The sequence below is a fragment of the Micromys minutus genome (assembly GCF_963924665.1).
Source record: "Micromys minutus genome assembly, chromosome: 29".
NCBI lineage: Eukaryota > Metazoa > Chordata > Mammalia > Rodentia > Muridae > Micromys > Micromys minutus.
Genome location: NC_137964.1, coordinates 3,154,739 through 3,178,332, shown reverse-complemented (window position 1 = coordinate 3,178,332; position 23,594 = coordinate 3,154,739). Strand labels below are relative to the sequence as shown.

The 23,594-nt window shown below is 43.1% G+C and overlaps 1 protein-coding gene across 1 annotated transcript; it reads right to left on the bottom strand.

Annotated features, from left to right (window-relative positions):
* Positions 1–1,403: 1,403 nt before the first annotated feature.
* PMS2 (PMS1 homolog 2, mismatch repair system component) lies at positions 1,404–23,486 on the bottom strand. Its single transcript, XM_080940639.1, has 15 exons — positions 23,451–23,486; positions 21,504–21,643; positions 20,108–20,194; positions 19,872–19,974; positions 18,786–18,969; positions 17,247–17,414; positions 16,409–16,506; positions 14,955–15,054; positions 12,636–12,720; positions 11,012–11,167; positions 8,886–9,732; positions 6,727–6,894; positions 5,959–6,059; positions 5,642–5,811; positions 1,404–1,764 (listed from the first exon to the last, which is right to left on the bottom strand). Exons 1-15 carry the CDS (start codon positions 23,471–23,473, stop codon positions 1,621–1,623), a joined length of 2,574 nt encoding a protein of 857 aa, XP_080796765.1. The 5' UTR covers positions 23,474–23,486; the 3' UTR covers positions 1,404–1,620.
* Between the last annotated feature and the right edge of the window lie 108 nt (positions 23,487–23,594).

Sequence of the window (23,594 nt, the reverse complement as noted above, 5' to 3'; positions counted from 1 at the left end):
TTGGTCTGGATTTTCCGGATCTAACTGCAAATGATTCGACCTCCTCCCTTAGCAGGTAGGCTTTTGTTTTTCGCCTTTGCCTTAAACCAATGCTTGAAGCCATAGTCTCATCAGTGTTAAGACCTGGCTTACTTGGAGGGCTCCAGGGAGAGTCTGTAGACTTGTCCTCTACTTTGAAGCACTAGCAGTGCCTATCAGACTGTGAAGGACAATCTCCCCATCACTAGGCTTCTTAATCCCTTCTCCCTTTTGTCACATATAAGGCGACAGTCCTTCTAGTGATCAGAAGCAGATTATTTTAAGGGGTCATTACCGTACCTATGACCCCCCCCTCCCAACTTGCAGTATTCCTGTGAATATTATACTAGACCCTGTGGACTTGTATGAACAGTGTGCATTTTGAGACAGAATTTTGGAATGTAACTGGCCTGGAACTATATAGCAGCTCAGGATGGCCTCAGAGTCACAGGGACCAGCCTTTTTCTGCTGTGCTGGAGTCTGCAGGTCTGTGCCACCCTGCCCAGTATGGTTGACATGACAAATGCAAATAGCCAAGCCTTTGCCACCCCATAACTCATGAGCCCTGGCAGATCCCTTTCCAGGAGGCCCCCAGCGGAGGAAGCTGGAAAGGCAATTGTCCACACCGGCCACCGGGGCTCTACAGGAGGCATTTTTGTGTTCCAATGGACAAGATTCCATGGAAACTGAGTAAAAATAGTTTCTTCACTCCCTGCCTCAGCCCCAGCCCTTGCCTGGAATGACATTTTCCACTCTAGCTGCCCTGAACAGCATTGAGAAACAAGTGACCCCAAGCTAGGTGTGGCAGGTAGCACATGACTTTAATCCCAGAACTCAGGAGGCAGAGGCAGGAGAATGAGTTGGAGCTAGAGTGCTCTATATAGCAAGCTCCAGATCAGCCAGGGCTGAGACGGTCTCAAACCTGCCCCTCCCCAAAGTGACCCCAATCCTACTCAGTGCTTTCTTTCCAACCAGGCAAAGAATCCATTTGTTTTTAAATGTAATGAGTCGGGGTTGAGAGCTGCTAATTCCAAAGACCACACTGTTTAATGTGGGTGTGTGTGAGAAACTTGGGTGGTGGAGGTAAGTTCAGTTCTAGGCCAACCTTGGCAACAGAACAAACTCAAGAGAAGCCTGAGCGACATGAAATGCTGTCTTGGACACGGGTGGGTGGAGAGAGAACAAGAAAGCAAACCGATAGATTTAATTACCACTGAAGGCTCAAAGTCAAAGTTCCCACACAGGGAAGACTGGCTATTTTCCAAAGTGATTCTCTCCCCACCACCTCCCACAATCAAACTGAAGAACAGTAACTGCAGACATGGTGAAAAGGCTTTAAAAATATATTTTGTCCTTGAATTAGAGTCTCATTAATGTGGCTCAGGGTGGTCTCAAATGCCTAGGCTCAAATGAGCCTCCCACCTGTGTCTCCCAAGTAGCTAGGCTAGAGGCAAATGCCACTATGCCTGGCTTAATACAGTTTCAAAATAGATCCAGTACATTAAAGAAGCATGTTAATTTTTGAACAATAATCAGATTACTTAAAACCTCATCTTTCAAAACAGAATAATCTGTAATAAACTCTATCCTATGAGTGGCGAATCAGTTCTGAGAGATGACATCCAGATTTGCAATGTGTCTCATGGTTGGCCTTCCATGGGGACAGTTCCAGGGGTGGTCCATCTCACCCATGTGGGTGATGAGCTTCTTCATCTCACTTGTATTGAGAGCGGTTCCAATCATCACCTGAGGATGAAACACAAGTGGAGTTTGGGCTTTGTTAAAGCATCGTCGGAAGCATGGGGTTCACTGAGACCAGACAGGAGCAGCTCAGAGTCTGAAGACCCTTCGCCGAGGCCCATCCTCTCACAGCTCAGACAGAGTGGAGACCCTTCGCTGAGGCCCCACCTCTCACAGCTCAGCACTGACTTCACTTCCCTCCTCTCACCCTGGCAACCAGGAATTTTATTATTTAACTTTTTGGTGTTTGTGTATGTGTGCACGCTTGCTCATTCTTGAGCACATGAGGCCAGAGGTAGATAGGCTGATGTCTCGCTGTTTACCTTAGTTCTGAGACAGGATTCTCACTCAACCTGTTTCTCGGTATTTTGGCTCGACTGGCCAGCTAGTGAGCCTGTCTCCACTTCCCCGCAGCTGGGAGTACAACTGTGCACCACAACCCAAGTTTTTATGTGAGTGCTGGGGACTTCAATTTAGGCCGTGCCTGTACAGAAAGCATTTTACATGCTGGGCTGTCATCCTGTGGTGTTTGAATGCTTGGCTTGTGGGAAGTGGCACTATTAGGAGGTCTGGCCTTGCTGGAGGAAGTGTGTCACTGTGGGGGTAGGCTTTGAGATCCTACACTCATAGAAGAGACCCTTCTCCTGGCTGCCTGCCAAGAAGTCTTCTGGATCAAGCTGTAGATCTTTGATCAAGTTGTATAACTCTTGGCTTCTCCAACACCATGTCAGCCTGGATGCTGCCATGACGATAATGGACTGAACGAACCTCTGACACTGTAACCCAGCTGCAATTAAATGTTGTCCTTATAAGACTTGCCTTGGTCATGGTGTTTTTCACAGCAATGAAACCCTAACTAAAATGCATTCAATCCCTCTTTTTTTCTCTTTTTGAAGATAGGATCTCACTATGTCTGACCCAGCTGCCCTGGAACTCATACCCCAGGCCAGCCTTTGAGATGACTGTCTCTGGATCCTGAGTGCAGGGATTATAGATTTGAGTCACCATGCCAGAAAAACAGCTCTTAAAAAGTTTCCCAGCTCACTCACTGCTCTTTCCAGCTCTTCCTTAACTCAAAGTCCCTTGAATGAGAATGGTTCACACAGGCTCTTATCCCAGTTGGTGGACTGTTTAAGGAGGATTAGGAGGTGTGGTATTGTGTCACTAGAGGTAGCTCTGAGATTTCTCCATGCCAGAACCAGTCTCTCCTCTGTCCCTCCCATTCAGCCCCGCCCCCATTGCCTACAGATTAGAGTACACACTTTTAGTTACTACTCCAGTGCCATGCCTGCCTGCTGCCATGCTCCCCACTGTGATGATCATGGACTCATCCACAGAAACTGTAGATAGCCCCCATGAAATTCTTTCTCATATAAATTGTCTTGGTCCCGGTGTCTCTCCACAGCAACAGAACAGTAACAGATACCATCCCACTGTGCAGCTCTCTTCCCTACCACACTAGCACACTATCCTCATGTGCACATGCACACAGTAGGCCTTGGAACCAGAGAACTAGCCACCCCTGTGCTTGCCACGTGCTTTCCTCACATCTTTTTGCAAGTGCTTCCTCCTCAGGCTCCTGCTCAAATGCCCTGTCTACTATAAATGAAACCAGAACATGAGGAGCTTTGTGACATGCATGTGGCAAGTAGATGGATGTTACAGTACTCCCTGGCATGCTCAGACTCTGGGAAACAGGGGAATGGGGACACAGATAGGCCTAAACCCCTCTGTTGCCATCTTTCCATTACAACACATGAAGTGTCCACCAGGTGTCAGCACAGACCTAGAAGTAGGGACAAAGCAGGGTGCTGGCACACTGGGCAGGAAAACAATAAGTTAACAAATGTCTCATATGGTGTGACTGAGGACAGAAGGGAGAAGAGCAGAAATGGTGGCTCTAGGTGGGAACAGCAGGAAGGGCCTGAAGGGACATGCATGCTCGCGCTCGCGCTCTCTCTCTCTCTCTCTCTCTCTCTCTCTCTCTCTCTCTCTCTCTCACCCCTTCTCCCTGCCCCACACTGTAACAAACAAAACTTGTCTGTCCCTGGAGTAATTTCACCCAGTCTGAAAGCTTTGGTTCATACTGTCCTAGTTTCATTCATCGCTGTGATGAAACACTATGACCAAAAGCAATCTGGGGAGGAAAGGGTTACTCCACTCACAGTGCTATATAAAACTTTATCAAAAACAGTGAGGGCAGGAACACATAAACAGGGCAGGAACCTAGCAGCAAGACTTGATCAGAGGCCATAGGGGTTGCTTTTTGCTCCTCATGGCTTGCTCAGCTGTTTTTTATAGAATCCAGGACCACCAGCCCAGGGATGGCACCACCCACAATGGGCTGGACTCTCCCCATCAATCACTCATTAAGAAAATGCCCCGAAGGCCTGTCTACAGCCTGATCTCATGGGCGCCGTTTCTTAATTGAGGTTCCTTTCTCTCAGATGACTCTACCTTGTGTCAAGTTGACATTAAGATGACCCCAACAAACATGTAAATCTGATCTGCAGCCCAGACATCTCCCTCAAGCCCAAGACTGTCATGCATGTTGCGTTTAGACACTTACTGAACAACGGGCCTCACATACAACGAGCCTACAGCATAGCTCTTAACCCTGGTTGCTTCCCAGGGCTGCCACCCTCTGCACCAGGTGTGGGCCCTCTCACATCACACTCACCGTAGGCCTAAGACTATGGGCTGTCCTCTGGGAGCTACCCTGGGCGCTCACAACCCTGCAGATGCTGCCTCAGGTTTGCATGCTTACTATTTTTTCTATCAGGAACATTTTTACCCATGGAGGCCCTATCTCACCAGTCAAGGCAGCTCAGATGGTACTCTTCTCCTTGTTCCCCATGTTTCTCTGTGGTCACATGCCGTTTGAACTTCTGTACTTGCTGTTATCTAAGATGTCATTTGTTTGTGTCTGTCTCTCTCACCTCCCTTCTAGATCCCTGTACTGGCTGGCTTGGGGTCAACTTGACACAAGCTGGAGTTAGTTATCACAGAGAAAGGAGCTTCAGCTGAGGAAATGCCTCCATGAGATCCAGCTGGAAGGCATTTTCTCAACTAGTGATTAAGGAGAGGAGGGCCCAGCCCATTGTGGGTGGTGCCATCCCTGGGCTGGTAGTCCTGGGATCTATAAGAAAGCAGGCTGAGCAAGCCAGGGAAGCAAGCCAGTAAGCTACATCCCTCCATGGCCTCTGCATCAGCTCCTGCTTCCTGACCTGCTTGAGTTCCAGTCCTGACTTCCTTTGGTGATGAACAGCAATGTGGAAGTATAAGCTGAATGAGCCCTTTCCTCCCCAACTTGCTTCTTGGTCATGATGTTTGTGCAGGAATAGAAACCCTCACTAAGACAATCTCCATACTTGGAACAGGACAGCTTTCTACATAGGCTTAAGGAACTGTGACTATGAGACAGTTTCTTACCTTATTTGGACACTGGGTTAATGGTCAGCCATAGTTAACATTTCCCATACAAATATGAGAGGCACAGGACTCAGCATCAGTGACTGCAAACAGCCCGTGTGGGATACTTGGGACTAAATGGCTCTATTTGAGTTTTGATGGTGTTGTCTCAGCCTGAAGGCAGGAAATCTTTCTCAGTGCAGGTTGGCATTACTGGTAAGGTCCATGACTGAAGCAGGAGCACCCAAAGCTAACTCTAAGATAAAACACTACTTAGCTTCTGCAGAGAATCAACAGCAAACCTGACCTAGAGGTCAGAGAGAATGCAGACCTGGCTGTCATGCGGTGCCAAAAGACAATGAATCTCTGTTTTATGACCATCATGACGGTGCTTAACAGCATCAACAAAACCAAGATCTGAACTGAGAATTCTGGGCCCTCAGGCTCCAAGAATGGAGCTTATCTTACTTACAGACTTCCGACATGCTCTGGAAGCAAACATCTGTCTGACTCTTGAGGGCCGGCACATGACCCCTGGGCTGTCACTTAGCATAAAGATCAGTTCATCTATATCTTGGGGTCCAAAGGTCCAGTTTTTACTAGTTGGTAAGGAAATCAATTTAGCCCTTTCAGTGACTGGAGCTAAAAGGAAAAAGAGAGAGAGAGAGAGAGAGAGAGAGAGAGAGAGAGAGAGAGAGAGAGAGAGAAGTCCATTATTGGAGAAAACATTTCTATCCATGGCACAGGCTTCTACATCCCTAAAATTCAGGACCCAAAATGTTAACTCACCTTCTTCATCAATAACAAAGTCAAAGCCATTCTTTCTGAATATTTCCAGATTTTCTATCAGCACAGCTTCATTGACAGCAGTTAAGTTCAGAGTCTGGGGTCTGGAAAACAGGAGACTCAGACTATAATATAAACTATAAACCAGGGCAAATATGTACCTATAGAGCAGAGCTGAAGGCAAAATCATGCTACCGTAGCGATTTATAAAATACTCCTTTAAAAGGCCCTTATGGACCAGACATGATGCACAAACCTTCAATCCTTGCACTTGGGAGGCAGAGGCAGGTGAGTCTCTGTGACTCTGAGGTCAGCCTGATCTACCTAGTGAGACCTTGCCTGAAAGTCCACACTACTCCACACCAGGCCTAATATATTCAGTTACCCTCCACCGAGAGGATTTCCTGGCCACCCAGTGAACATCATTTCAAATGGGTAAAAGGTGGAGACATCTAAAGAACACATTAGTGTACATCTTGGGGCAGGCTGGTTAACATCTCTGCGTGTGTGTAATTTTATCACTGTGAGACGGCAAAGGCAACAGTAACTACCTGGTCTGTTATCTGGGATGAAATGAATAACTTGCCTCAACAGCTTTCCATGTAACAGGTACTCAGTAAAAGGGGCTGTGATTATCATGTGAAAAGTATGAGGATGTATTGTACAGATATCTACAGCAAGCCCACAGGTACGTGTACGGTGCACAGCTGCTGGCATAGGCTATTTCGTCTGAAACGGTGCACTGGGAAGTCTGAACCTGCGTGAACCCACGTGATGAGCCTCTGCGCTTGGAGCACAGTGTGCTGCTGCAGCATCTCAAAGTTGTACTTCTCGTCCGCAGCGTGCTGGTCCACCAGGAAGAGGTCCTCTTTCAGCTTGGTTACTATAAATCCCAGGTTGAACTGACCCAAGATCTCCATCTCTGCAAACATTGATTTACTGCGAAACAAAACATCAGGTATAAGATATCTTTGAGGATACTTGCACCTAACCATCAAACTGAACATGGGGACCCCAATGAATGAGCTAGAGAAAGGACTGAAGGAGCTGAAAGGGTTTGCAATACCATGGGAAGAACATTATCAACTAACCAAACCCTCTGGAGCTCCCAGGGACCAAAACACCAACCAATGAGCACACATGGAGAGACCCATGGCTCCAGGTGCATATGCAGTAGAGTATAGCATTGTCTGGCATCAATGTGAGGAGAGGCCTTTGGTCCAGTGAAGGCTCATTTTTCCAGCGTAGGGGAGGGGTAAGGCACTGAGGTGGAGAGATTGGTTGGGAGAGGGAGCACCTTCATGGAAGCAAATAGAGGGGGAGGGGGATAACAGTTGGGGGGAACGGGGATAACATTTGAAATGTAAATACAGAGAATCTCCAATAAAAAAAATTTAATTAAAAAAAAAAACATAACCTCAATTTTCCATGCAGTCAGTGCTCCAGAGACAGTCTTAGTGACTACTACTAGTAATTTAGTATTTGTGCTTCTATACCTTTGCTTATATATAAATTTAAGTTTTAAAAATGAAAAGAGAACTAGGCACCTTCATGCTGTTTCTATCATTTAATACATCATAATTCTCTTTTAGGTACACGCACATATAGACCTACAAGTTTTTTTAAAAGATGGTTCTTACTACGTGGTCTAGGCTTCTGAGCTCCTCCTTCAGCCTGCCAAGTAGCTGAAATTACAAATGCATGTCACCAACACCCAACTTTAGATCTACTACTACGTTTTTCTTTTTTTTTTGAGACAGAGTCTCATTTTGTCACTCATCCTGGCCTCAACCCTATAGTCTTCCTAATTTACCCTCCCAGGAGTTGACACTTTGTTCTTTATGACTGTCCTGGAATCCAGTATGCACACACCATAGTTCCTCTAATAAATTCTTTCCTGATGAATATTCAGTTGTTTCTAATTTCATAACACACACAAGGCAGCAACAAACTCTAGGAGAAATGCTCATGTGGTCTAGCCACCGGTAAAGCGCGGTGGAGATAGTGATGTGGAACCAACACTTGATCTGAACAGGGGACTAGCGAGATGCTCTGGGGACCATCTCAATCTGCCCCGCTTCCCAGGATCTGTACTAGTTCACTGACCTAGGTTAACCAAATCCTTGGTAGGTCTCTTTCTACAACAGACACAACTCAGAGCCAGGAGTGGTGGTACACATCTGTAATCTTGGAGAATAAGGCCAGACAATCATAAATTCAAAGTCAGTTTGGCATATGCAAAGAAATCCTGCTTCCAAACAAACAAACCACAGACACACACACAACAGACAGACAGACACACACAATAGACAGACAGACAGACAGACAGACAGACAGACAGACAGACACACACACACACACACACACACACACACACACACACACACACACACACACACGGGACAGAAAATTCACAGCATGTATTTTCATGTAATCTTCAGGTCCATAGTGAGTTTCAGGTCAGCCTGGGTTACATGAAACCCTGTCTCAAAACCAAAACTAAACCAACTAACTAAAACCAAAAAAACTGATTATATATGTGAAAGGCGAGAAAAAGTTACATCTTTGCCAAAAGGAGATTAAAAAGCAAATGTAGGGTTAAAATCACCCTCAAATTCAGCATCAGAATCATCTGATACTGATGATCAGGGGGCAATAAGGAGGGAGGAAGAGAGGGAGAGGAAGGAACAAGTCTATCACGGAGCCTGTGATGTGGGGAAGCCCTTGAGTAGGGTTGACTCCACAGAAATCTCAAGCCATAGGATGAATCCTGGTGCTGAGAATAGGCCAAACTTAAGTCCTACTACAGAAAGGAAGAAACCATCCACAGTACAAGAAATGAAGACATGCAAGATACCTAGAGGAGCCTTCATTCAGTCAAAGGAACCAATCACAAGCCTGGTCAAAATACCGTTAAGAACAAACAGTACCTAATCTCTTTTCTGAGTTCATCTTCTGCTGCTTGGTTTTCTCCAGGGCAAATCTTGGCCCTAAATTTTCTGTAATTCTGTTTACTTTTGTTCTGCTGCTTTAGGTGCTGTAATTGCTTCATTCGTTTAGCTAAAGAGCCCATAGAGAAGTCAAGGAGAACTACTTTCTTATTAATTTTTACAGCTACATCAACCTCAGCTGCTGAGGTGTTCTGAGGATCAAGCACTTTTTGAGGAATGTCAACATTTGAAGGCCTTTGTTCTGTCTTGAAACGCTTAGCATTTGAGGGTGAGAGATGAGTTGGTGGAGGTAAATCTCTACATCTATATCCACTATCTTCTGTCTTCAAATGGTGTCCTGTACCTGAAAGACGGTCATCCGTTTCACAGTCTATGTGCTCCTGAGGTCTGTCTTCTGGGGAGCTCACACTACAGTCACTGCTAAAGCTACAGGCCACTTCTGGGGTGCTGAACCCTTCCTCAGAGCCAGTGGAGGTGCTGCTGAGCCCCGAGGCTTTTTCTCTTGTCTCTCTGTCCACACAGTCACCAGGGCTTCCTGTGGGACTCACCAATTTGTCCTGTGAGCCACGCAGGCCTCGATAAGAGATGACGTCTGAAGGATAAGATGATGCACCTCTTTTCTGACTTGGACAACTCTGTTTCAGTTCAGAAGTCTCTGGGCCCCAAGACTTGATCTCTCTGGTAGGATGAAGAGAAAAGGCGTCTCTCAGTCTGGAGATGGACGCTACCCTTTTCTCGTCTGCTGTGATTTTCAATGAAGGAGCGTTATCTTGCTTTCCTGACACAGGTTGTTCTATTTTTGCGGTATGCAGCTTTACTAAGTTACCTAACAGAAAGGAACAGAAAAAATTTTCAGGGAGAGTACTGAACGTGAACAAGAGGATTATTTTTATGTGAACAGGCATTTCACAAAGCAAGAGGCCAAACTGCAAATTAAATATAGCAACACTGGCCAGAACCCATCATAAAGGGATATAAATGAAACCTAAATGTGTGTACATCTGTGACCCAGCTCTGTTCCTCCAGCAGAAACGTCTACCCATGCTGAGCATGATGCCACAGGCCTACGATCCCTGCACGGAGACGGCCAACAAAAGGAGGCAGAAAACTCAGGCCAGCCTGTGTAGAACCCAGAGACTCTGCCTCAAAGAAACAAAACCAGGGCTGGAGAGATGACTCGGCAGTTAAGAGTGCTTTTCACTTTCCCAGAGGGTTTGAAGTCAGTTCCCAGCACCTATGAGGGCAGCTCACAACCCTTCTGGACTCCGAGTATCGCATAAGCATGGCACACACATAATTTCTTTTTTAATCTTAAAACAAAGCAGGAAATACTTATACTTCATGGAAGATGTCTAAGAGTGCTCAAGACAGCCCCATACTGGAAGCCACCTGAATACCCACACAAAGCTTGTGATATCTGACTTGAGTGGAATACTGTCCAGCCGTGAGAAGAATGCATGTGTGAATGGCTGGCTACATATGACTCTGACAGTCTATAAAACAATCATAAGACAGTACAAACTGAATGACTCCGAGTCTATCAGTCTCAGTCTGCTTCTGTCTGTCTCTCTCTTTTTATAGAGCCGTAGCGAGGATGGAACTATGTAGCCCAGGCCTGCCCTCAACTGCAGATCTTCCTGCCTCAGTCTTACAAATGTTTCGATTATAGGCATGTGTCACCATACCTGGCTTTCATAAACCTTTAAAAAATGTTTGTGATAGTATGTGTGCACACGTGTGAGGCACACATGCACATGCTATGAGTATGAAGGTCAGGAAAACCTCAAGTGACAACTGAGTGACAATCCTTACCTTCCACATTAAGACTTTTTGGCCTCACTGTGTCTCCCTGATTGGCCTAGAGCTCACTCTGTAGACCAGGCCTTGAACCTACAGAGATCCACCTGCCTCTGACTCCTGAGTCCTAGGAATAAAGTTGTGCACCACCATGCATAGTCTCTAATAAAAATACTTCCTAGCATGATGTTTTCTCTTTACTAAAAAGATCCTATTTCATGTCAAAAATCACTGTTAGGAGGAAAAAAAAGGAAGTATCACAGCATCGAAAACTTTTAGACGGCTCCAGCACTGTGTACCTTTCTTACCTTCAACACTCAGCAGCGGCTGCTGGTTGATGCTAAGCTTGTTTGCATCACTGTCGAACATTCCTATCAAGGAAGTCTTTAAAACTGCCAGCAAAAGCTTCTCTTCCTGAAGCAAAATTTGCCTTTTATCTGGAGTTACGTTAATATCGACACATTCTAAGGCAAAGAATAAAAACATGCTTGAGCTTACCTCTAGCGATACAATTTTAACCATTTCCTATCTCCTTCATTTGTACTAGTAATTAAAACCAGTCAGGGTTAAAATATGGTGTCCAGACTAGTATTCATAAGTTACAAATTTTGGGGGGAGTATATGAGTCAGTGAGTGAGAAGAGAGAGAGAGAGAGAGAGAGAGAGAGAGAGAGAGAGAGAGAGAGAGAGAGAGAGAGAGAGAGAGAGGGAGAGAATGAACAAATGTGTGGCTGAACATACATGTGTATGTATGGAGGCCAGAGGTTGACATCAAGTATCTTCCTCAATTTCTTCTCCCCTTATTTTCAAGACAGGGAATCTAACTAAATCTGGAGCTCACCGATCTGGCTAGACTGGTTGGGTGACTAGCTCGAGATAGTCTCCTTCTGCTACCTCCTAGCCCCGGGATTACAGGCATGTGCTGCTGCAGCCAGCATTTTCCATGTGTGCTGGGGATCTGAACAACGGTCCTCACACTTGCCCACTGAGCACTTTACCTACTGAGCCATCTATCTCATCAGTCTATAAAGATACCTCCTTAAATAAATGAGGAAAATTATAATCTTATATATATTTCAAAAAAATGTATTATTAGATCATCGCTCTTTTTTACAGTGTCTACAGTAGCCCAGGCTGATCCTGAACCTGTTATGTAGCTTATGACTGTCGGACAGCTATTCTGGAGTATGAAGTGCAGCAGCAGAACAGGAGAGACGACCTCGAGCTGAAGAGATGGCTGAGAGGTTAAGGACTAGTCCCTCAGGCCTCTGTGGGAGCCTGCATCGAGTGTGTGAGTGTGCATGCTCGCGCACATGCATGTGTATATAGATGATTTATGAGGACAGAGAGGGATGCTGTATTTCCTGGAGCTGGAGCTTCAGGCAGTTAGTTATGAGTTGCTGATGTCAGTGCTGAAACTAATCTCCAGTACTCTGCAGACACAGCAAGAGCTTTTACCCACGCAGCCAGCTCTCTAAACCCCAAATTATAGTTGGTTGGTTTTTTAAAAAATAATTTTTAATGACATTGAAAATAAAATGTTCACAACTAACAATAAAGATAAAAAATTCTTTTCTTCCGCAAATGTTAATGTGTATGTATATTGTTTGCACATGTGTGAATGGGCATTACTAGTTCAAGAAGGGCATATACATATATCAAAATGTTTACAAAATGTGGATCTAAGTCAGAATTTGACAATTAAAAATACATATCAAATTAATTCTTTTCAAAACTAAGGAGAAGTTATAAGTACTCTTTGTCCCTTTGTTCAAATTTAAAGTTATATTTCCTAACAATACAATGAACACTGTTTCAAATAGAATGCAGTATGGTGAGTATAAAATGTAAAACTACATGACTGTCAGTTATTTTCTACTGCTTTATAATTTCATTGTATTCTTTTATCTGTTGAAACCTTAATGGGACTTACCTGAGTCAACCGAGACACTGAGAACGACAAATGGATACTGATGCCGGTTGTACATGTGATAGACCTCATTGACGAGTTTAGAGACCTGTGTAAGAAGCCTAGTTGAGAAAAGAAAAGCGCTGTCCGTGCGCTGTCCTAACAACACACTATTCTAACCCATCTCCTAAGGGATCTCTTTCTGCTAAGTTTTACTAAACTTGCACACTTTAAAGCATTTTTTCCACATAGAGTTTATGAAGCCTACCTAAGGGTGACCTTAGACTTCCGATCCTCCTGCCTCCACCTTGAGTGCTAAGATTATAGGCATACACCACCCCTCCTACTTTAACGCAGTGCTACAGACAGAACTCTGGGTTTTGTGCACACTAGGGAAGCACTTTATCATCTGGGTTATATTCCCAGCTCCTAATACAGCTTTATTAATGTACGCTCGGAACGCAATAAACTGCATGGGCTTCATAGAGAAGTCAGCTAGGCTTTAACCTACAGGCCTGCAGTCCCAGGTACTCGAGACGCTGAGGCAGGAAGATGGAAAGCTGAAGGCCAACTTGGGCTACAGTGAATGTCAATGTCAACTAGGTAATTTGTGAGGCCTAACCTCCTGGGGGTGGGATCCATAGCTCAGTCACACAGCATTTGTCTAGAATGAGTGTTTTCTCAGCACTGAGAAAACAACAAAAACCTCAACAATTTATGTCTTAATAGACATAAATATAGACATATTTATACATACTTGTGAAGAAGGTATTCTACAACCAAAATAACAAAATACACACACTGTTAAAGAAGTTTCCTTGTATTCATCAAAGGGATTTGTTTGTTTCAGGGGCTTAACGTGTATCCCAGGCTATCCTAAACTCTCGATCTTCTTATTTCAGCCTTTCCAGTAGAATTCTATTCAAGAACAAACACACCTCACTAAAGGGCTCAGTAGGTAAAGTGACCAGATAAATAGATTCTCAAAACCGACTCTTTCCAATCCAAAGATATTACTCAAGAAATTTCTGTCAGGTATGCTGGTGGACACTTACAACCCCAGTACTTTAGAGGTTGTGGTAGGAAGGCTGAGATGTAAGTAATTAGGTGGATGAATAAATAGACAGACAGAATGAAGGTATAATTCCATGTTTTTGTAAAGCATGTTCAGATGTAGGTAAATATACAGGTATATAATATTATAATGCAATTATTAAATGACATTAGAGATAAATCAAACTAATTTTAAAATATAGAAATTGGGTCACACTTAGGATGCAACAGAATTTTAAAGTGTTAAAAAATCACTGAGGTCACTGTTGCTGAGAATGTAGGAGTCAAAGCCGAGTCATTAAAGCCTCATAAGGACATAAGATAATCAGTTCTGTCTAAGGCTAAGCTAAATCTGGGCCCTCATTTTCCTGTAAAATTGACAAAGGGAAGAGAAAAAAACCAAACGAATGCACGTGGTCAGTCTGCAGTAAAAAGATTAGACCATTATTTGGAATGTTTACTTTTTCTAGTAGTGATAGTTTTCTAGAATAAGTATATTAATAATAAGTACTTTTATACACACATAAAAATGAAACTAAACTTTCTTAAATGCATAAAATAATTTTTACAAACAATTTTATTATTCATTTTCATGTGTGTAATGTTTTGTTGCATGTATGTATGTCTATGCATCGCATGTTTGCCTGTGTAGAAGAGAACAGAAGAGGGTGTCAGATCCTCTGAGAATGGAGTTACAGACAGTTTTGATCCCCCATGTGGATTCTGGGAATTGATTAATACCGGCAGGTTTTAATCATCTCTCTAGTCCCCAAATAAGATATCTTTTGAAAGATTTATTTATTATGTATACAATGTTCTGCCTGCATGTATGCCTGCACATCAGCAAAAGGCAACAGACTTCATTACAGATGGCTATGAACTACCATGTGGTTGCTGGGAATTGAACTCGGGACCTTTGGAAGAGCAGTCAGTGCTCTTATCCACTGAGCCATCTCTCCAGCCCCCAAATAAGATAATTTTAAAGGCATGTCTCTGTGCCCATTCCAAGTTCCATGCAAACTGCCTATATCAGACAGTCATGAAGTAATGCTGAAGTAATGGGGAGATAGCTCAGTCAGGAGAATGTCTGCCTTGCATGCATGAAATTTGGTTTAATTACCACATAAACCAGGCTGGTGGTTTAAAACTATAATCCCAGCACTCAGAAGGTGGAGGTAGAGAAGGATCAGATGTTCAAGGGTAGCCCTGGCTACAATAGGAAGTTTGAGACCCCAGAGGTCTACACGAGCCTATCTCAAACTGAGCAAGCAAACAGACAGTGAAAACTACCTTTGCTGGGTCACAGGGCCGCTGATTGATGAAGAAAAACTGTCTGTCTGTTGTACTCCTCCCAGCACCGTGTGTGCTCTGTGAAATGAAGCCTGAAATGCTGTCAAAGGAACAGAGGACAGTTAGGGCATGAAGAAGATTATAACAACCCGAGACACGTTTCACCCTTTGAGGCAGAGCCTCCCCATATAGTTCATGACCTCGTGATCATATTGCCTCAGCTTCTGATGCTAGGATTACAAGTGTGAGCCACGGTATCCAGCTTAGCACAGGGCACATTATTAAAATCAAGGAGGAATAGAACAGCTGGTGACCCACTCATCAGGGCGAATCCTACATGAACAGAATCAGTCACATACCTTGTTAAGAAAAAAGGTGGCTAGGTGTCTCTGGTCAAGTGCTTGTTCCGTAAACACTTGGGCCCGCTTAGTCTCCAGAAAAAATTCAAGCATGTTGGTGTACACTTGAAATACTTGAAATCCCAGTGCTGAGGAGGCGGAGACAGACACATATCTAGGTCTTACTGGCCAGCCAGCCTAGCCTACCAGATGAAATCCAGGCCACTGAGATCCCACCTCAGAAAATAATGTAAGGGGGATGGAGAGATGGCTCAGTGTTTAAGAGCACTGATTGCTCTTCCCAGAGGTCCTTAGTTTAATTCCCAGCAACCACATGGTGGCTCACAACCATCTGTAATGGGATCTGATGCCCTCTTCTGCCATGAAGCCATACAACACTCATGTTCATAAAAATACATAAATAAATAACTCTTTAGAAAATAGGGTGAACAGGGTCTGTGGGGAAGTTTCTTGACTGATGACTGATGTGGGAGGGCCCAGCCCACTGCGGGTGGAGGCACCCTGGGCAAGTGTGCCTGGGGTGTATAGGCAAACTGACCAATCCATAGCAAGTGAGCCAGTAAGCAGTGTTCCTCTGTGCTCTCCACTTTGGTTCCAGCCGTGACTTCCCTTGATAGCTTCAAGCGTAAGGTGAAATAAGCCCTTTCCTCTCCTAGCTGATTTTGGTGAGGGTGTTTACCACAGCACTAGAGAGCAAAGCACAATGCCGTCTTTGCAATTTATGATAAGCCAAAACACTAGTGTAGAAATAAACACAGTCCTCCCTGTGGAAGTGTCTATACTTCCTTCACGAGACAGAACGGAGCTAGCAAGTTTAATAGATCCCAAGGTCAAACATTATACGTAGAATAATTAAAGTATTATTCTAATCCAAAGTAGACTAATTTAACAGAAAACCTCTTAAACGTACTAGTCTTCCAGCCGACTGTCTGAATTAAGACATTTTCTTGTTTTCCATTTTCTTGTTTCTTTCTTAGCTGTACACAATCACTCTACACCTTAAAATCACTATTCAAACAAACAAACACACACACAATAAACAGCACCCTCAGGAGAGCTGGCTGTGGTTTTCCTGGCAGCAGTCCAAGTACTTACCAGAAAGGAATCTGTGGAGTCCTGCAAGAGCTCAGGCCAAACTCTTCACAGACAGAGTCACTAGGGGGCAGCTGAACAAAAGGAATGAGGCTTTGCAACTGAAAGACACCAAGAGTAATGGTTACTCTCTAACCACTTACAAGTTACACCAAACTTAAGCTATGCCTCATTAAGAGTACACACACACAAACACACACACACACATACACACACACACACACACAATAAAATTCAAAACCTATCTGTGCTATAATGACTTCATTCTGTTTACTAGAAAAATGAATCACCAAGCTCCTACTTTATGACATTATGTTTTTCTGAGAGACAGAATATTAGAGGATCTAGTTTTTTTTTTTTTTTTTTTTCAAAAATAAATTTTAAAGATCTTCAGCTCTTTAGCTATACGGTACTTAAATATCTCTTTTTGTAGTCTATTAGTCTCTATGAAGGACAACAAAACCTGCTACAATCACTAGAACAAACCACTACCAACAAAAACACTTCTCAGGCTGAAGAGCCACTCAGGGTGAAGAGCACACACTTCTCTTCCCTTGGATCCAAGTCAATTCCCAGCACTCATGTCAGGTGCTCACAGCCACCTGTCACTCCAGCTCCACAGATCCAACATCTCTGGCCTCTGCAGGCACCAGCACTTCTGTGTGCAGACCCACCCCCCAATAGCACACCAGCACTTCTGTGTGCATACCCACTTCCCAATAGCACACCAGCACTTCTGTGTGCAGACTCAAACCCCACATGCGTGCGCACACTCACACAATTGAAACAGTAAATCTGAAAAACAAAATCGAACATTTTCCAGCAGCTGGCTGGCCCCTACCTGCTTCTGGCCAAACACAGACCCAATGTTTTCCTTCATGCCAGAGCTTCCGCTTGTGCACACCACGGGTTGCCGTTTGCCCTGTCCAAGTTGGTTAGTGCAACTGACACGGACGCCTGCTGAAATGATGCAGTATGCCTGTAAAACCTGGACCATTTTGGCATACTCCTGTTTGAAAAACACAAGACTCAAAATTACTTTGCTCTTACAGGAACTGCAAGGCTAGACTTACACAAAACCTGACTCAAGGTTCTACATAGCCTTTAAAAATCAAACAAGGGAAGAATCTTTGACACATGGATCTGTGCAGAATAGTCCCCATGTGTGCTATAAAATAAAACCTGGCTCTGGTTTCTGTCACTGTCTTTTCATTTTTGGCAGGTTGGCAGGTTACATCATCAAAAAGTTTGTTCTGGGTGCCGGGGAGCTAACTCAGCAAGGAAAATGCTTGCTGGGCAAGCATTGTACCGGAGCCTCATGCAAAACCATTGGGTTTAGTGGGACACACCTGTAATTGCAGCTGGCAAGGTGGAAACTGGAGGTTCTCTGAAACTCGACGGCCAGCCAGTCTAGTAAAACTCATGAACTCCAGGGTTAGGAATACTTTGACTCCAAAAATAAGGTTGAAGTGGCAGAGGACAGCTGACTCTGGCCTCCACATGCACATACATACTCCACATACATACAAAGTACATTTCAAAACCAGGAGGGTGGGGTAAACCTATAATCCTAGAAATTCAAGAGAGTCAAGTGGGAATGAGGTCTAGGCCAGCCTGGACAGCAAAGTGAAACCCTCTCAAAAACTAAGACAGAACAAATGTATGTCCTTTGAATTTAGAATGCTTCATTTAGAAATTTAGCATTATTTTTTAAGACATGATTTTCTGTATATAATCCAAGATGGCCCTACAATTTGAGTTTTTTTTTTTCTTCTTTTTCTGCCCACACCTCTTGAATCTAGGATTATAGATGTGGGCCATCATCCTGGTTCCTTTATTTGATTTTTATTAGCAATTTTATCCTTCTATAAAGACTAGCCATAAACATACAAGACCTATTTTAAAAAAATATTCACTAGCTGAGCATAGTAGCTACCATGCTTACTAACTTGTTCTGCTAAGTTTCTGTCAACTTGACACAGGATACAGCTGAGGAAAGGCCTCCAACAGACAGGCCTGCAGAACTGACCATCGGTGCTCTTAACACTGAGCCATCTCTCCAGTCAGTCCCCAAATAAGGTAATTTTAAAGTGTGTTTCAGAGCCATTTCCAAGTGATGTAACAGTATATATGGCATGATCCAAACTGTTTAAAAATAAAACAGCTGGGCATGATGGTAAACATCTGTAATTCCCCCACTTAAGAGATAAAGGTAGGAGCTGACAAGACCAGACCATACATAATAAGACAAGTCTAAAAAATATTTTTATATCTTTAAATTAAAGAAAAAAAATTAACTAATAAAAATCTTTAATAATTGTTTAATCATATGCTACGTTATTGAAACTTCTGAAGACTGGGCAGGTAAATTTACCAATACCTTTTTAATGTTCCTTTGAAACTCTTTGTGACGCACGGGCAGTGTATAAAATAGGTGCTGCAGGCTGACGGTGGTGCCTTTAGGTCGGGGGTAGGGAGTTTTCTGGATGATTTTCCCATTATGGTCAAACACCAGTCGAGTCCCAATGCTTGCAGATGCATGGCAGGTAGATATGGTGACATCACTGTGAGAGAGTGTCAGGGACAGCATGTCCATCAGAGACACGTAAAGGTTGCTGGGATGTAGCTCAAAGGCAGAGCTTGTTCCTAGCACTTGCTTCAGCCCACGCTTCATGCCTTAGCATTGCAAAGGATCTGTCTGTGGAGACCCCTAAGGAACTCACAGGGGGAGGTAGAGAAAACCTTTCCCATTTCCTTTCTCTCAGGACTTTCTTGCAATGGTGATATTCTTCTCAGACAATTAAGGTTTTAACTGAGTAAGGAACTATCAAAATGCCTTAAGTTTGGCCCCAAAAAGAAGGTGAGACAGTTTTATAAATGCTTTGTTTGTTTTAAAGATTTCGTTTTTTTAGGTTCAATTGCAAAACAAAAAAGGACCTCAAATTCTATTCTCAAAGCTTTAATTCTGTTTTGCTACTAATGGAACCGTTACAAAGACTTCAAAGACATAATTCAAAAATATCAAATGTATAGCTTTACTGTAATTAAAATAGGACTTTCATGAAATCTTTTCCTAAAAGCTGAAGAACTGAAACCAAGGGTACTCATAATTTATGAAGTACTTATTACTTTATCTATTTTTGCAGTGCTACTGGCTGACTCCAGGCATCATGTATGGTAGGCCAGCCGTCTGCAGCGAAACTACAACCCTTGCCTGAATGACCCCTAAGGGTTACTAAGTGCTTTAAGACAGGCGATGATTTTTTTCTCAACAATAGTGTTTGCTTCATTTCACTCCTTTGCTTCTCACATTTCAGCGGTTTACTTAGATTGGCAATCTGACAGAAGAGAATTTAGAAGTTAGGAGACAAGAGACTTCAATAGTAACGTGTAAGCAAGGGGCCTCATCGTGCTTCCTAGTCTGCAGAAGTTGGTACATATGCAGCTGATGAGAATAACGCATCACCTCAGTGCACACAGAGAGCTCAGAGCTTCCCCCCGAAAGCCGAAAGTTTCAACCTGCATGAGGTCCGCAAACTCTCGAATCTTAGAAGTGTGATGTTTCAGAGCTGAAAGAGAGTGGAAAGAAAGGCCCAAATGTCTTCATATACATATACAGTATCTATCACAGTCTGTGGTGAACAACAGTGTGATCTGAGACACATGGAATGACTGCTTTATGACTAGGAACATTTATCTTACCGAGGCCTTCAAAGTTTTCTTCTTCTACCCCAAATCCATTGTCTGAAACTTCAATGAGGTCCACCCCATAGTCTTTAAGCCTTAGATCTAAAAAATTCAATGTATTTCTTTCTCAGTAATTAAGCCATGCTAAGGTTTTATGCTGACGATATCTGTAACACAGAACGCAAACTTAGCAGTCATGCCAATACTTTCACTTCACGATTCTACTGTCATTCTAAGGGATGAACGTAGCACTGAAGACCAAGCCTAGGATACCGCAGTTGCTAGGCCAGCACTCTACAATCTAGCCCTGCATATTTCATCTTTGAAAGTCCTCCTTGTAAGCTCAGATTAAATAGTTGGTTTATTATTATCATCATTATTATTGTTACTATTTCAGAAGGAAGACTTTTAACATAGTCATTAAGAACAGGCTCAGGCTGGAGCAATGGCTCAGCAAAGCTAGGCTCACAACCAAGAATACAAAAACAGGCTCTGCGATCAGAGTTCCTGGATCGTATTTTCTGAGCTTTATAGCCTCAATATAATTAAATTCCTGGCACCTCAGTTTTCCCTTCTGTATGACAGAGATACTAACTCCCAAATCATAATAGTCTACATACTAAATAAGAAATTCCACGTATAATTTTTAGCAAAACACCTACACATGATAAAATTAAATTCTTATTCCATAGCTAAATATAAAGCGCACAATTGTTGTGCAACAGTTTTCCCTGATTTGAAAGATTCCCTCCAAGAGCGAGAGGGCTTGTGAGACTCCAGAGGTAAATAAATGCCATGAGTCTAGGAAAGATGTAACTCTAAGACTTGCTGAGTTTCTTAGAAGCTGCCTTCAAGGCATATCACTCAAGCTGGGGTGTGTGTTTTGGTAATACAGCTGGTTCTGGGTCATTCTCCATCCCGTAAATAACCCGCTCATCCATATTTCTGTTAGTAATGTCAATACAAACACATCAATTCACCAAGTCAGAATGTGGCACATTACTTTTCTGGTCTGTCTTGAAGTTCCCTATCAGTGATGAGTGGACCTGTGTGTGCTGTGCTTCCCCAGAGAAAGTCTTTCACACAACAGTGTCAACGTCAAAATAACAATAATTGGTACAGCAATACTTGTTTTCTAATAATTCAGTAATGTTTCTTAAATAAACAACATGAATGATTATTTCTTGCTGCTTAAAGCTTTTCCAAATCATGGTCTGAGAGATGGCTCATCGGTTAAGAGCACTGACTACTCTTCCAGCGGTCTTGAGTTCAATTGCCAGCATCCACGTGGTGGCTCACAACCATTTGTAATGGAACCTCTTCTGATATGTCTGAGGACAGTTACAGTGTACACACATATATAAAATGAATAAATAAATCTTTATAAAAAAGAAAACGTTTCCAAACTTACCAATACTAGTAGCACCAGCGTCTACACTATTTTCTATCAACTCCTTTACAGCGGTACTTAAACTGAGTACCACCTGCCCAGAACAAATTTGATGGACTGACTTCCCATCAATAGGCTTGATGGCCTTAGCACATTCTGTACTGCAAACAAAACAAAATAGTAACAGAACACAAAGTAAATACTTAGACAAAGCAGATCATGTGTCTTCACTCTGACTTTACTCTTGGTAAATGACTGGTCTGTAACTAGTCAGCCTAACCCATTTCATTCATTATATGGACACACTCATTTCCCTTGCAGACATGACTGCTCACAACCTTTTAACATCTGTTACTATGTGTTTAAAACTATCTGGGGTTGAAAATTATCCACGCATCTATATGGAGAGCTGTTGTATCCCTCAAGCGACAGATCAAAAAGCTTTTACAACACGGAGTTCTTCATTCTTAAAAATCTGAATAAAGCAACATTAGCTTTGTACACAATTCTTAAAAAGTTGAAGTTTGGTGGGAAATACTAATTGGCAAAAAACATCTCCCAACTGTGTAACTATTCTCATAGCGTTGAAACCTGAACCCAAATCCAAGCTGCCTTCACTGCTCTGACAAAAGTCCTCCAAGTCCATATTTGAGACAAGAGCTCATTCTCAGCCTCCAAACGATAGTCTTTCCTCACTACTGCACTCAGCTTGTTAAGTTTCTTTCTGCACAGGCTTTCAGAGTTTAATCACCGTTTTGTCTCCAATTTATTCTGATTGCTATCACCAGTTTTGGGTTACTTTTTGTTCATTTTGACACTGGGTCCAGTGTAGCCCTGAGTGGCCTCAAACTCCCTATGTAGCTAAAGGTAACTATGAATTCCTGTTTCCACCCAACTAATGCTATGATTATAGGTGTAGCTTGAGCCCCATATTTTTTTTTTTTTGTAATCACAAATCCAGTCCAAATAAATAAATAAATAAATAAATAATTCCACCCAACTAATGCTATGATTATAGGTGTAGCTTGAGCCCCATATTTTTTTTTTGTAATCACAAATCCAGTCCAAATAAATAAATAAATAAATAAATAAATAAATGTATGTATGTATGTATGTATGTATGTATGTTTAGGCTTAAATTTCTAGTGGTGCTCCTTGCCTATCGAATGCAGTTTGAAGTCTAGCAATGACAAGGTTCCAATCTACTATCTCCAATTCCCCCACGGTTTAGTCACAGTAAAGTTTCCTGGCTATGAAAAGATCCATTAAAGCATAATCAAACATAGGTGCATCCTTGTGGTAAAATTTTTGAGGTATTTTCTTACATATACTAGAATTCCAAAAACACTGATCAAACAAACAAGCAAACCCCTTTTCAATCTGCCTTGCACAGAACCTCACTCTTTACCACAGCACTCTGGTGTTTGAGGTAGGAGGATCCCGAGTTCAAAAAGCACTACCTCAGAAAACAAAACACAAACTTGCACTGTCTCTAAGTTCTAACGGCAGAGGCCCTCCGGGAAAATCTCAAAGTTAAAATTCAGACAGCTAATTTGCATTTACAAATCTGTCACCGAATGTAACTGTGCTGGCCTTGGCAGACGTGGTTCACTGATTTGATGCGACTTGTGTACAAGATACCAAATACACAGAAGCACCGCAATATAATAAAATCTTAAAAAAAAATCCTATTGACTGCAAAAGTCTTCAAGTATAAAGGCTCAAAAGAAAAAAAAAATGAATTTTGTCTACTGCGATTTATTTTAGTGTTGGGTTTTAAGTCCACGGCCTGTGGCCGGAGGACGCCAAGGAACTTGCTTCCTCACAGGGAACCGGACCCAGCGTGAGTGAACGCCTGAGTCCGCGAGCTTGCCTCGCGCCTCAATCACTTCCGGTCCTTTCAAGGAGGCCGGGATACCGGGAACTCTAAAGAACGCGCCCGGAGGAGAGACTGCAAGCCCGGCTCACCTCGCGCCCTCGGTTCGTTCCATGGATGCAGCACCCTTCCAGTCTCAGCCTCCGCGGGAGAGTTCGCGCGGCCGCTCTCGTGGAGACGCGTCTCCTGGGCCACCCATTGGCTGCTTTTGACATATAGTCCGCCCCTTCCGGGCG

What these genes read in the sequence shown, in the direction of transcription:
- PMS2 (XM_080940639.1), bottom strand. Translation starts at nt 23,473, where the DNA reads ATGGAACGAACCGAGGGCGCGAG. An exon ending in CGCTGGTGCTACTAGTATTG is followed by an intron (nt 20,195 to 21,503) that starts GTAAGTTTGGAA and finishes TGAATTTTTTAG; the next exon opens with ATCTAAGGCTTAAAGACTAT. An exon ending in AGAAAACTTTGAAGGCCTCG is followed by an intron (nt 19,975 to 20,107) that starts GTAAGATAAATG and finishes ACTCTCTTTCAG; the next exon opens with CTCTGAAACATCACACTTCT.